General features: G+C 45.2%; 1 protein-coding gene across 5 annotated transcripts in view; it reads right to left on the reverse strand.

Annotated features, from left to right (window-relative positions):
* Nucleotides 1–12,375, reverse strand: part of LOC110520122 (N-chimaerin) — a 46,926-nt gene that overhangs the window by 13,791 nt on the left and 20,760 nt on the right. The window contains exons 1-2 of one of the 5 annotated variants that reach the window (XM_036974450.2): nt 1,592–4,038; nt 1,107–1,436 (exon numbers count right to left, since the gene is read on the reverse strand). The exons of 1 other annotated variant lie outside the window; for it this stretch is intronic. In XM_036974450.2, the coding sequence (XP_036830345.1) occupies nt 1,107–1,361 (255 nt within the window). In that variant the 5' untranslated portion in view covers nt 1,362–1,436; nt 1,592–4,038. Of the gene's footprint in view, nt 1–1,106; nt 4,302–12,375 lie in introns of those variants that run through there. 3 more of the 5 variants (XM_090229802.1, XM_090229801.1, XM_021597197.3) reach the window with 3 other exon arrangements.

Below are 12,375 nucleotides of genomic sequence, written 5' to 3' on the forward strand. Positions count from 1 at the left end.
CAAGTCTGATGAACTGGGAGTTCATCAGACTATACTATTTGCAGGACGATTAGAATCTCTTTTGGGATTCATGGTTTACAGGGAAAGGAAACCTTACTCTATTTGGTTGGAATACCTGAGCCGACAAGGTGAAAAATCTGTCGATGTGCCCTTGAGCAAGGCGCTTAAGCATAATTTGCTCCAGGGGCGCCGTACTACTATGGCAGACCCTGTAAAACAACACATTTCACTGCACCTATCTGGTGTACGTGACAATAAAACATGTTTTTGTGTGTGTGTGTGTGTGTGTGTGTGTGTGTGGAAAAACAGAACATTTAATTAACCCATAAAACTTAGCACTGGTTGTTATGTCTGGCCTATCTGGTTAAATTTGTCTCCAATGTTCATTTTAAAAAAATAATATTTTGTATTCATAACTTCAAAGAGATGTCTTGGCTGTACAGAAGGTTTAGGATGATTATTCATTTTAATGCTCTGTCAATAACTATTACACCCTAACCATGTCAGCCCAGACTGCTTCCTGTTGTGAAGGGATCTTGAAACAGTTCAATGTGTGACAGACCCTTAAAATGATTTAATGGCGCATTCAGCATGGACTGCATGGCAAAGTAATAAATAAACAAGGGAAGAGGGAAGCAGGAGTCCTGTAAGTGTCAGCAGTTCTAGAACCTTTGAGGGAAGGTTTCTCCCCCAGCTCCCAACTTCATTAACTAACCCAAACAGTCAGAGCAGAGCAGGGGCTAAGTCTGCTGACTGGAGCCTAATGGGGATACCACTCCTCCACTGCCCCCCCCCCCCCCCCCCCCTTCCATCGCCTAATCTCCCCATCTGGTGCCCGAACCAACAACAGTGGACTACAGACCGCCCAACAGATTTCCTTTTGAAAAACACTCAGTGGACAGATCCAAAAACAGTCCTGTTTTCTCAGGCTTTCTCTCGTCCCATAACCCCCCAAACAGACCTTCTGGATCCCAACTGCCACCACAGCAGCATACTACAAAAAAACACTGCCTGTCTACAACATGCTGAAATATAAGCCATATTTTAGAGTGGAATGGCACGAAGAGGTGCAGCAGAACTACTGTTCCTGTGGCGATCTGTCTCACCTTGAAGTTGTGGACTTTTTCGTACTTGTGCGGCAGGCTGCTGTCCTTCAGCGTGGCTTTGCGGACCAGCGAGGTGAGCTGTGAATAGGCAAACAGTTTGAGAGGCTGCCAGATTGTGGCTGGAGGTTTCTGGGGTCCTGAGATCCTCATCCCCAGAGCAGCTGCCAGTATGTCCTGCTGGTTGGCCTCCTGCTTGGCCTTCTGCACCAGGGACTTCTCTCCCTTCTGGACCTCGTAAGACTCCCTGGATGGCATTCTGACACTCAGGTTGGACAAATCAGATGAACAAGCAGCAAACCTTCTAGCGCTGTCCAAAAAGTTAGAGGCCCCCTCGAAAGAACTGGATGCTTAGAGCTAGTTTAAACTATGTAATATTAATTGCATTGTTCCAATTGAACAATTCTCAACTAAGTAAACAAAAACAGCACACACAAATCGCAAAATCCAATACGCAAAAGAATGTGTCCTCCTTTAAATCCTCTCACCACAGAAAGAATTGGATGAACAATGCTCCAACGATGAGAGTCTCAAGTCCTGTGATGGTTGGAGTTGGATAGAAAAGAGAAGAAGCCTTGGGTGCTCATTTGTTCCCTGAATGTGTACGCAGATGAGCTGATGTTGTGTTAATCCTCTCCTCCCTGTGCAGAACTGATATATTCTCTCTGGAACAGAGACAGCACAGTGTGTACTGTGGATGGATGCTGCCAGCATTACCAGAGTGAGGGGAAAGAGGAGTAGTCACGACAGATTAGATGGATCGCACTGGCCAATCACAGTGAGGCAGGAGGCTGCTTATGCTTCATCGTTGCAGTTTCCCCGCCCTCTACAACCCCCCTCTCAGATCCAAAGCAGGAGAGCTTGTGTCGGGAAGAGTCAGAGTAAGCGTGGGCTGATAATGAGCAATGAATGAGTCACGCATCATCAATGAGCTGCCACTGCTCACAGCTAAAGACAGAGGTGGGCTGTTGGAGAAAGGGTTATTTTCAAAATCTGGTTACCAACCATTTCCTGTTCCAGGGACCACAGAGACCTGTCCCCACACTCCATAATGATATACAGAAAAACAAATAAACATCTCATATTTTCAGCCAGAATCTTTTTCGATACATGTTTAAACCACATGAATTTAGCACATGAAACATTTAAAACACATGCACTTTCACAAAATAAAATTCACAAAAATATGAATAATTTAGTTGGAAACGCTATGAATAGGGAGAGGTGATGCAAGGCCGTGTTTTTCAACTGCAATAGTCTGCCTGCAAGCCTATATTTCAGTCACCATGCAGACAACCCAGAGAGAATTAACCCAGATGTGCTCATCCCACACAATTACAAGCTCCTTGGGGTGCCTTCGAGCTTTGTTTGGTTTCCTGGCTTCAAATACATAAACAGATTAAAGTAATATGTCAATGAAGGAAATCATGAAATACTCTTTCAGCGAAATTCTGTTGAAGAGCAATATCGTTTATTCTTCCAATATTGGCTATGGAAAAATAATGCGCTGAATATTGAAACGTTAATCACAGAATTATACTGAACAAATGTACATTTCTCTAATACCAAAATTCATAGATACTGAAGTCTAGTTTTTCATTTTTTATACAAAAGAAAATGAATGAATATTGGATGAATATGTATGTATGAATATTTCTTAATTACTATAATGAGAAATGGAAGAGGAAAACATTGAGTCTCTCTGTCAGTAGGATTCTGTCTGAAATTGTGCTAATTTATTCTATTACTGATGCCAACGCGGATGGTATGCAAATTCCGCATCACATACAGAGCACAATTAAAGCGCCACGTTGGGAATGATCTGAAGCCTGCTACAATCCACACAGCTAGTCAGATGTGATTATGCTCCCCCATCCCAGAGGCTGATTTGGGCTCAGTTGTTAGAAAGCCATCCTTACACCTCTTAAAAGACTCTGGAGGTGAAGCAGCCCAGTATGAGTGCACATAGACTCACTCTTCATGCAATCAATAAAGGAAGAGCGTATTGACGGTGTGTGTATCCCCCAACACAGAGAGATTGGGCAAAATGAGAGCTGCTAGAGACGAGCTGGCTTTGAAGATCACCGCAGGTATGATGGCATCGCATGACTGCTGTGTGCATAACTGAAAGGGACTTAGGCTGGACATGAAACAAGAGGCTTCCAATGGAGCGCTCCTCTTCCACACTGTGGAACCCTCTCTCTTCAGGAGGTAGATAGTTACATGTAAGAGGCGGATGAAAGGCATCCCTTTCATATGCAGCCGTCCACACTCACAGACCCCGGGTTCTTCAGGAGGCTGTGCAGAGTAATTATGTAGCCTGCTGTCAAGTATGGAGAGAGCATCTGACACCCAGGATGTGGCCTTACTTTGAACGCTCCTCTAATTGACACTGATTGACGGGACTTGTTTCTCAAACATGTCCCAAGTAGGGCCTGTTGAAGAAAGGATGGATGCAAAAGCAGTTACCTTAATACATTTTGCTTCTCCGCCTAGACACGTGTCCATCTGGGCAAGTCTGGGCGTCTGGGTTCATTTGTCTCCCAATGCACCTGCCATGTCTCGGATGATGTCTCTGATGTGGCCTAAACACGATTTCTTTACAACCATCCAACAACAAGCATTTTGTGTGGAGTTTCTAGAAATACACTTCACGCAAATAGAAAATACATTTCTGTTGCATTGAAACTCGTTTTGAATTTCTGCTGCACGAATACAAATGTACAGACAAACGTGTTTCTTAATATTATCTTTCATAATATTCTCTTCACAAAATGAGGCCGAAATTATTTGTGAGTTGGGATAGAGGTTAAGTAATAAGAGTAATCTGTGGTCGGACAGCAAGATTGTCATATAATGTAATATTTTCTTAATGCATTTCTATGGCCTAGCACCATCACAAATGGGCCATTAAAGTGGAAAGGGTTTCTCTCTCATGTTCAGGTCATAAACTCTTACTGAGTACAACTACATAGACTATAAACTGGGAAATAAATGTCTCGCTTTGGGAGCATAGATTACAGTTTAACTCCATTGCTAAAAAAATAGCATTTTAGCAGAGTTATTATTTTAGATACTTGTTAAGTATGCTCTTAAAAAGGTATGACTGTATGTAAATGAGGAGAAGGAGTGGTGCTGGCGGTAGAAGGATGGATTCACACTAGAGGAAGGCTGATACAAGGAGGAGGCTGAGAGAACAATTGTACATCTCTTCTCAGCCTTGAACAGAACCAAAGGTCATTCTGAGCGTTACATAACAGATTACTTAGCCTGTGATACATAATCATGTTCTAATCAGAAGAGCAGGATCATTCTAATAATGGATTCGGAAAAGGCTCTTTGTGAGGTCAGTAGATTGATCCCATAATAACTAGGGCAGTCCAGAATTGCCCAAATGTCTAAAAAATAAAAAGAAGAGGCTCAACATTAAAAGCAGGTCCTAACAACCCTAAGAGAGTGGCTGTCTGATAGTCCACAGTTCTCAATACAGTGTTTCATAAAGAGCTGTACAACTCTAGCCTGGGAACCCAACCTGGTCTCGGAGCATTTCTGTAACGTAGACGCAGGGAGTCATGAAGCAAATGTAGTTAGTGAGTTTAATGACGAAGAACATTGAACGATACAAAACAAGAACAGCGTCTGAACATGGAAACGTAAACAATATTGCCTGGTGGGTGATAATGACGGAGTGTTATACGGTGCATTCGGAAAGTATTCAGACCCCTTGACTTTTTCCACATTTTGTTACTTTACAGCCTTTTTTCTAAAATGTATTCAATTGTTGTTGTTTTCTCATAAAACTACACAATACCCCATAACGACAAAGCAAAAACAGTTTTCTATACATTTTTGCTAATTTATTAAAATAAAACTGAAATAACACAGTTACATAAGTATTCAGACCCTTTACTCAGTACTCAGACCCTTTGCAGCAGTACTCAGGTTCTCCCATCTCCACAGAGAAACTCTAGAGCTCTGTCAGAGTGACCATCGACACAATCCTGTCTCTGAGCTCTACGGACAAAGCCTTCGACCTCATGGCTTGTTTTTGCTCTGACATACAGTACATGCACTGTCAACTGTGGGACCTTATATAGACAGGTGTGTGCCTTTCCAAATCATGTCCAATCAATTGAATTTACCACAGGTGTACTCCAATCAAGTTGTAGAAACATCTCAAGGATGATCAATGGAAAAAGGATGCACCTGAGCTTAATTTCGAGTCTCATAGCAAAGGTTCTGAATAGTTATGTAAATAAGGTATTTCCTTCATTCTTTCTTTTTAAATTTGCAAACATTTCTCAAAACCTGTTTTCGCTTTTTCATTATAGGGTATTGTGTGTAGATGTCTGAGATGTAACAAAATGTGGAAAAAGTATTTCCGAAGGCAGTGTATAAAGGGGAAGTAATCAGGGAGGTGATGAAGTCCTAATGAGGCGCAGGTCTGCGTAATGAAGGTTGCCAGGTGTGCATCAGGATGAGTTGCCAGGACCGTGGTTAGGAGACTGGCGACGTAGAGCGCCAGAGAGGGGGAACACCAGCCAGGAGGATGGTCCCAAGGACGAGGAGCGGCCCGGTCCTGACAGCGAAGGGGGAAATCTCGGATGATGTTGGGATTTAGAAAGTCGTCCACCAGAACCCAACACCACTCCTGTCATGGGGGACGGCATCAGCATCAGCCAGGGGACCAGGAACCACATGCCTGAGGAAGGAAACGTGAAAAGAGGGTGAGATCCGGTAGTCATTGGGAAGCTGTAATCGGTAAGTTAACTAATTGACACTCCGGAGGACTTTAAATGGCCACACAAACCGGGGGCTCAGCTTCCGGTAGGGCAGGCATAGGGGTAGGTTCTTGGTGGCGAGCCAGACGCGATCACCAGGATGAAAAACGGGTGCCTCACTGTGGTTTCGGTCCGCCTGCTCATTCTGACGCCTCACGTGGGCAGCGTCCCAAACATTACCTTCGTGCCGGAACCACTCATCCACCGCAGGAGTTTTGGTCTGGCTCGGGGTCCACAGAGCCAGAGCCGGCTGGTACAACAGGAGACACTAGACGGGAGACAACCCAGTGGAGGAGTGACAAAGGGACTTCTGGGCGTACTACGCCCAGGGAAGAAACCAGGCCCACTCCCTCTGCCAGTCCTGACAGTGACTCCTCAGGAACCTCCCCAGCTCCTGGTTGGTCCTCTCCACCTGCCTGTTGTACCTAGGGCTGTATCTGGATTTGAGGATGACAGTGACTCCCAGCTTCTCCACAAAGGCTCTCCATACACGTGACGTTAATTGGGGACCACGGTCAGAGACGATATCCTCCAGAAGGCCATAGTGCCGGAAGACCTGCTGAAATCGGCGGTAAAAGTTGGCAAACCCCAAAAACCATTGTAGTCCCTTTATACTGTTTGAGATTGGCCTTGACCTGACCGCATCTACCTTCCATTCCTCCATAACCACTCTATGTAGGCTGATCCGATATCCCAAGAAGGAGACGGCGACCTGATGGAACTTCTAAGCTTTCAAGTACAGATGGTTTTCCAGGATGCGTCCCAGTACTACCCTGACGTTGACGATGTGCTCCTCCAAGGTGGCCAAGTAGATCAGGATGTCGTCGACATACACAACCACCTGGCGCCCAAGCATGTCTCAAAACACCTCATTCAAGAATGCCTGGAACACCGATGGGAGCATTGGCTAAACCATAAGACATCACCAAGTACTCGTAGTGTCCAGACACCGTACTGAAGGCCGTCTTCAGTTCATCCCCCCTCCTGGATGCGGATCAAATTGTATGCACTCCGCAGGTCCAGATTGGTAAACAACTGTGTCCCGCGGAGCTGTTCAATGGCGGCCGGCACAAACGGGAGGGGGTAGCGGTACTTGGTGGTGATGGCATTGAGACCTCTCTAGTCAGTACACGGACAAAGACGCCACTCCTTCTTGGCCACAAAAAAGAAACCAGCCGAAGCAGTGGAGGTGGATGAGCGGATGAAACCCTGTTGACGAGCCTCCTGGATGTACTCCTCGTAGCCTTGGTTTCAAACACCGACAGGGGGTAGATGTGGCTGCGCGGAGGAGCAGAGTCTGTTAGCAGGTGAATGGCACAGTCCCAAGGGCAATGAGGAGGTGCAGGTGGTGCAAGTCTTGAAGAAAACCTCACGGAGATCCTGGTAAACCTCCGGGATGTCAGCCTGGAAGGCAACCACAGTAGTCGGTTATCCAGTGCTTGAACCGGAAACGGAGAGGAGAGCGGGTATGATGTCATGTTCAGGGAGGAGGCAAGGGCCTGGTCAATAAAATTCCCCGCAGCTCCGGAGTCCACTAGAGCTGTGGAAACAACACATGAGGGACAGCCCGCTAGTGAAATCTGTACTAAGAAGCCTTGGTGGAGAGTGAAGATGATGGGATACTCACACCTACCCCAGGAGACGGATGATCACTGGACCATCCCTCTGCTCTAGTGACTCTCGGGTTAGAACGTAGCGGACACCGTTGAAGCTGGTGTCCCTCCTGGCCACAATAGGGACAGAGCCCAGTTGTCTCCGACGGCGTCGCTCAGCTGCAGGGAGAGGTGTGGCCGCTACATCCATGGGTTCAGGCACTGACTCAGATGGGTCAACGAAGGAGGGAGAGATGCGATGAGGGTGCTGACGCTCACAAAGGAGGTTATCCAGACGGATGGCCATCGCGATGAGTGTGTCCAATGAGAGGGTGTCGTCTGGGCATGCTAGCTCCGTCTGGACCTTGAATAAGGTGAGAAGCGCCGGCTCATTCCATCAGCTGGCTGCTGCCACTGTACGAAAGGTGAGGGTGTACTCCGCAGCGGTCTGGTCCTCCTGACGAAGTTCCAGTAGGCGCTCACACCCCTCTCTGCCCTCCGGTGGACGATTGAAGACTACTCTGAACAGAGCCATGAATCTCCCATAGAAACCCAGCTCCTCCTCTCCTCTCTCCCAGACGGCCGTGGCCCATTCCAACGCCGCCCGGTCAACTGGAAAAATAATCATGGCAAACTTGGAGGTGAGGCCTCCCCTTTGATGGGCAAAATAGAGGAAGCACTGGAAGAGGAAGCCACGGCATTTGGATGGAGTCTTGTCATATTTATCTGAAAGGGACAAACGGGCATCGCTGACCTAGGTAGACTGCTGAATAGGCTGGGGTACTGGCTTGCTGGGTCGACTCATGGTAGAGGATCCTCCGCTCGTTGGGAGTGATGCCCCTTGGGGAAGATCTAGACATTGAAGAATGCAGAGGACCTCATCCATTGCCGTCCCCAGTTGCACCAGCTGATCGTGGTGTTGGCGAAGTAGGTCTTCCTGTTCGCCGTGAATCTGTCTCGGTTGGCTGCTGCTTCTATTCTGGGAGGCAATATTCTGTAACGTAGATGCAATGAGTCAGGAAGCAAGTGCAGTTAGTGAGTTTAATGATGAAGACCATTGAACGATAAAAAACAAGAAACGCATCTAAACATGGAAACATAAACAATATTGCCTGGTTGGTGACAACAATGGAGTGCTATATAAAGGGGCAGTAATCAGGGATGTGACAAAGTCCAGGTGTGCCTAATGAGGCGCAGGTGTGCGTAATGAAGGTTGCCAGGTGTTTGTCAGGATGGGTTGCCAGGACCAGTGGTTAGCAGACCGGCGACGTCGAGCGCTGGAGAGGGGGAATGGGAGTGGACGTGACAATTTCGTATTATTTAGTACGTAAACTGAGACACTCCACTTAGTATGATATGTTAAGTTTCGTATGGTATGTATTAATTTGTAGATGTCCATCACCATTTTTCACATGATACAGTATGTTACAAGTTGTATTATAGCTTAGGAAATTGCTAAACATACAATATGTAAAACGTACAATATGTCACAAATTTTCTAAATGTATGATATGTTACGAATTCTAGCTATGTGGCTAGGTTGCTTAATTAGCTAGATTAGGTGTTGGGGTTAGGGTTAAGGTTAGGCTCAAGTTCAGGAGTTAGGTTAAAGGGTTAATGTGAGCTAACATGCTAAGTAGTTGCTAATTAGCTAAAGTTGTCTGTGATGAGATTCAAACTGGCAACCTTTGAGTTGCTAGACGTTAGTGTTATATGCCCACCCATCCACCCCGACCAACGACCTTACTTTCGTTTTGCCTTAAGTAACCATACAGTTGAAGTCGGAAGTTTACATACACTTAGGTTGGAGTCATTAAAACTCGTTTTTCAACCACTCCACAAATTTCTTGTTAACAAACTGTTGTTTTTGCAAGTTAGGACATCTACTTCATGCATGACACAAGTCATTTTTCCAACAATTGTTTACAGACAGATTATTTCACTTATAATTCACTGTATCACAATTCCAGTGGATCAGAAGTTTACATACACTAAGTTGACTGTGCCTTTAAACAGCTCGGAAAAATTCCAGAAAATATTGTCATGGCTTTAGAAGCTTCTGATAGGCTAATTGACATCATTTGAGTCAATTGGAGGTGTACCTGTGGATGTATTTCAAGGCCTACCTTCAAACTCAGTGCTTCTTTGCTTGACCCCATGGGAAAATGTAAAAAAATAAGCCAATGCCTCAGAAAAAAAATTGTAGACCTCCACAAGTCTGGTTCATCCTTGGGAGCAATTTCAGAACACCTGATGGTACCACATTCGTCTGTACAAACAATAGTATGCAAGTACAAACACCATGGGACCACGCAGCCGTCCTACCGCTCAGGAAGGAGACGCGTTCTGTCTCCTAGAGATGAACATACAAAAAGTGCAAATCAATCCCAGAACAACAGCAAAGGACCTTGTGAAGACGCTGGAGGAAACAGGTACAAAGGTATCTATATCCACAGTAAAATGAGTCCTATATCGACACAACCTGAAAGGTCGCTCAGCAAGGAAGAAGCCACTGCTCCAAAACCACCATAAAAAAGCCAGACTACGGTTTGCAACTGCACATGGGAACAAAGATCGTACCTTTTGGAGAAATATCCTCTGGTCAGATGAAACAAAAATGGTCATAATGGCCATGAAGACCATCGTTATGTTTGGAGGAAAAAGGGGGAGGCTTGCAAGCTGAAGAACACCATCCCAGCCGTGAAGCACGGGGGTGGCAGCATCCTGTTGTGGGGATGCTTTGCTGCAGGAGGGACTGGTGCACTTCAAAATAGATGGCATCAAAAGCAACATCTCAAGACATCAGTCAGGAAGTTAAAGCTTGGTCGCAAATGGACAATGACCACAAGCATACTTCCAAAGTTGTGGCAAAATGGCTTAAAGACAACAAAGTCAAGGTATTGGAGTGGCCATCACAAAGCCCTGTATGTAAACTTCTGACCCACTGGGAATGTGACGAAATAAATAAAAGCTGAAATAAATCGTTCTCTCTACTATTATTCTGACATTTCACATTCTTAAGACAAAGTGGTGAGCCTAACTGACCTAAGACAGGGGATTTTTACTAGGAATTGTGAAAAACTGAGTTTAAATGTATTTGGCGAAGGTGTATGTAAACTTCCGACTTCAACTGTTTGTCTTAGGTAACCATACCAAACGTAACATATCATACTAATTTGAGTGTCCCTGATTTACATATACTATGTTACGTCTAGTCTCCTTGTACTCCATGTGACTCCATTCAACTCCTTGTACTCCATGTGATATGTTGGGCTTCTGAGTGGCGTAGCAGTCTAAGGCACTGCATCTCAGTGCTAGACGTGTCACTACAGACCCTGGTTTGATTCCAGGCTGTATCACAATCAGCCGTGATTGGGAGTCCCATAGGGAAGTGCACAATTGGCCCAGCGTTGTTAGGGTTTGGCCAGGGTAGGCCGTCATTGTAAATACTAATTTGTTCTTAAATGACTTGCCTAGTTAAATTAAAGATGGCAAAGAGTGTTTATCATGACATGAGTGCAATGATGGCTAAACAGAGTGGTACCCAGACTAGTACCACTCTAAATTGGGGCTTATCAATTTGTCCTCATTAGGAACTGTGATGGATGGAATCAACTATGGCCTAATGGCTAATTGACTGAGTGGCAAGAGAACAATCCACTGAAATCTGGCAACAGAATGGAACCATCCCTACTGTACCTGCTCATTACGCATCCCCCCACATTGAGAGCTTCCATAGAGGGGAAGACTACAGTTCAGTACTGATATCATTACAGCTGTGGCTTGGGCAACCTTTCCCCGGGAAATGGTACTGTTGCTGAAAATCTCACCCTTTTTGCTTGCCTGGCAAAAAAGAGAGACCATTCACACCGTATTCCTCCAAGACAAATACATTACCTGGCTGTGATTTTGGCTGTTGCCTCGACAGTGATGTATGCTGTGCTGCTATCCCACTTTGCCATCCACAGTGGATTCCACACAGCAGGGTTATACAAGGACACATCCACGCAGCTTATGGGATGCATAGGTACTGTACTGTGTGTTAATCCACACTACACTGGTATGTGGGGTATAGGGATATACAGTATCTCTCTCCTGAACAACGATGACCTTTCATCAACTCGAAACATGCTCATTTAGCTATATTAGAGAAACTGTACCAGTCAACCTTGATAAGAATGACTTGTCGATCTCATTAAATATGTTAAATAACCAGCAAATGTAAACTCAGACTGACCATTCTCTGGTCAAACGTCTACTATCTTTGTCCATGTCTAATATTAGAACAACGATGTTCTGTCTCTGACTGAACAACGGATGGCGATCAGCATACGCTAGCAACATTAATCCTCTCCAAAAAGCAATCGAATACATTGTCCACAGATTTAAAACTTATCTAATCCCAGTTATCAGATAAACTCTACTGCCTTTAGATGTCTCTTCGTGAAACTGCTGAAGGATAGCAGGGAGGGATTACAGAGAGCGTTGGTTGAGAAGTTCACAGATCATAGCGGCCTGGTATTAATACCTGCATTTGTTGCGACCACTCTGTCCATCTCTCTCAGTGTTCTGTGGTTATGCAACCGTGCGACCTGTGTAACACTCCCCCGCATGACCAGAGAGAAGTCCTCACAGCTGCAGCTCCCTGCGCATTAAAGTTACAAGGAATGTTTCATAAGCGGAATGTTTCATTAGCGATAGCGCTGACAGTGCTTCTGTAGGCCGCATGGCCATTTTCGCATAGAGACAAGATGTGCATTTAATTGTAAAGAATCAGAAAGCTCACCAACTCAAAGCTAGGAAGGGAAGTAATTTCCAATTTCCATGTAAAAGGACCCATGAGAACCGACATGGGAAGTTCATAGGAGCAAATCAAATTGGATGTAAAGTGGAAGCTAA

Source organism: Oncorhynchus mykiss, chromosome 3 (assembly GCF_057628025.1).
Source record: "Oncorhynchus mykiss isolate SJ-2025 chromosome 3, ASM5762802v1, whole genome shotgun sequence".
Classification (NCBI taxonomy): Eukaryota; Metazoa; Chordata; class Actinopteri; order Salmoniformes; family Salmonidae; genus Oncorhynchus; species Oncorhynchus mykiss.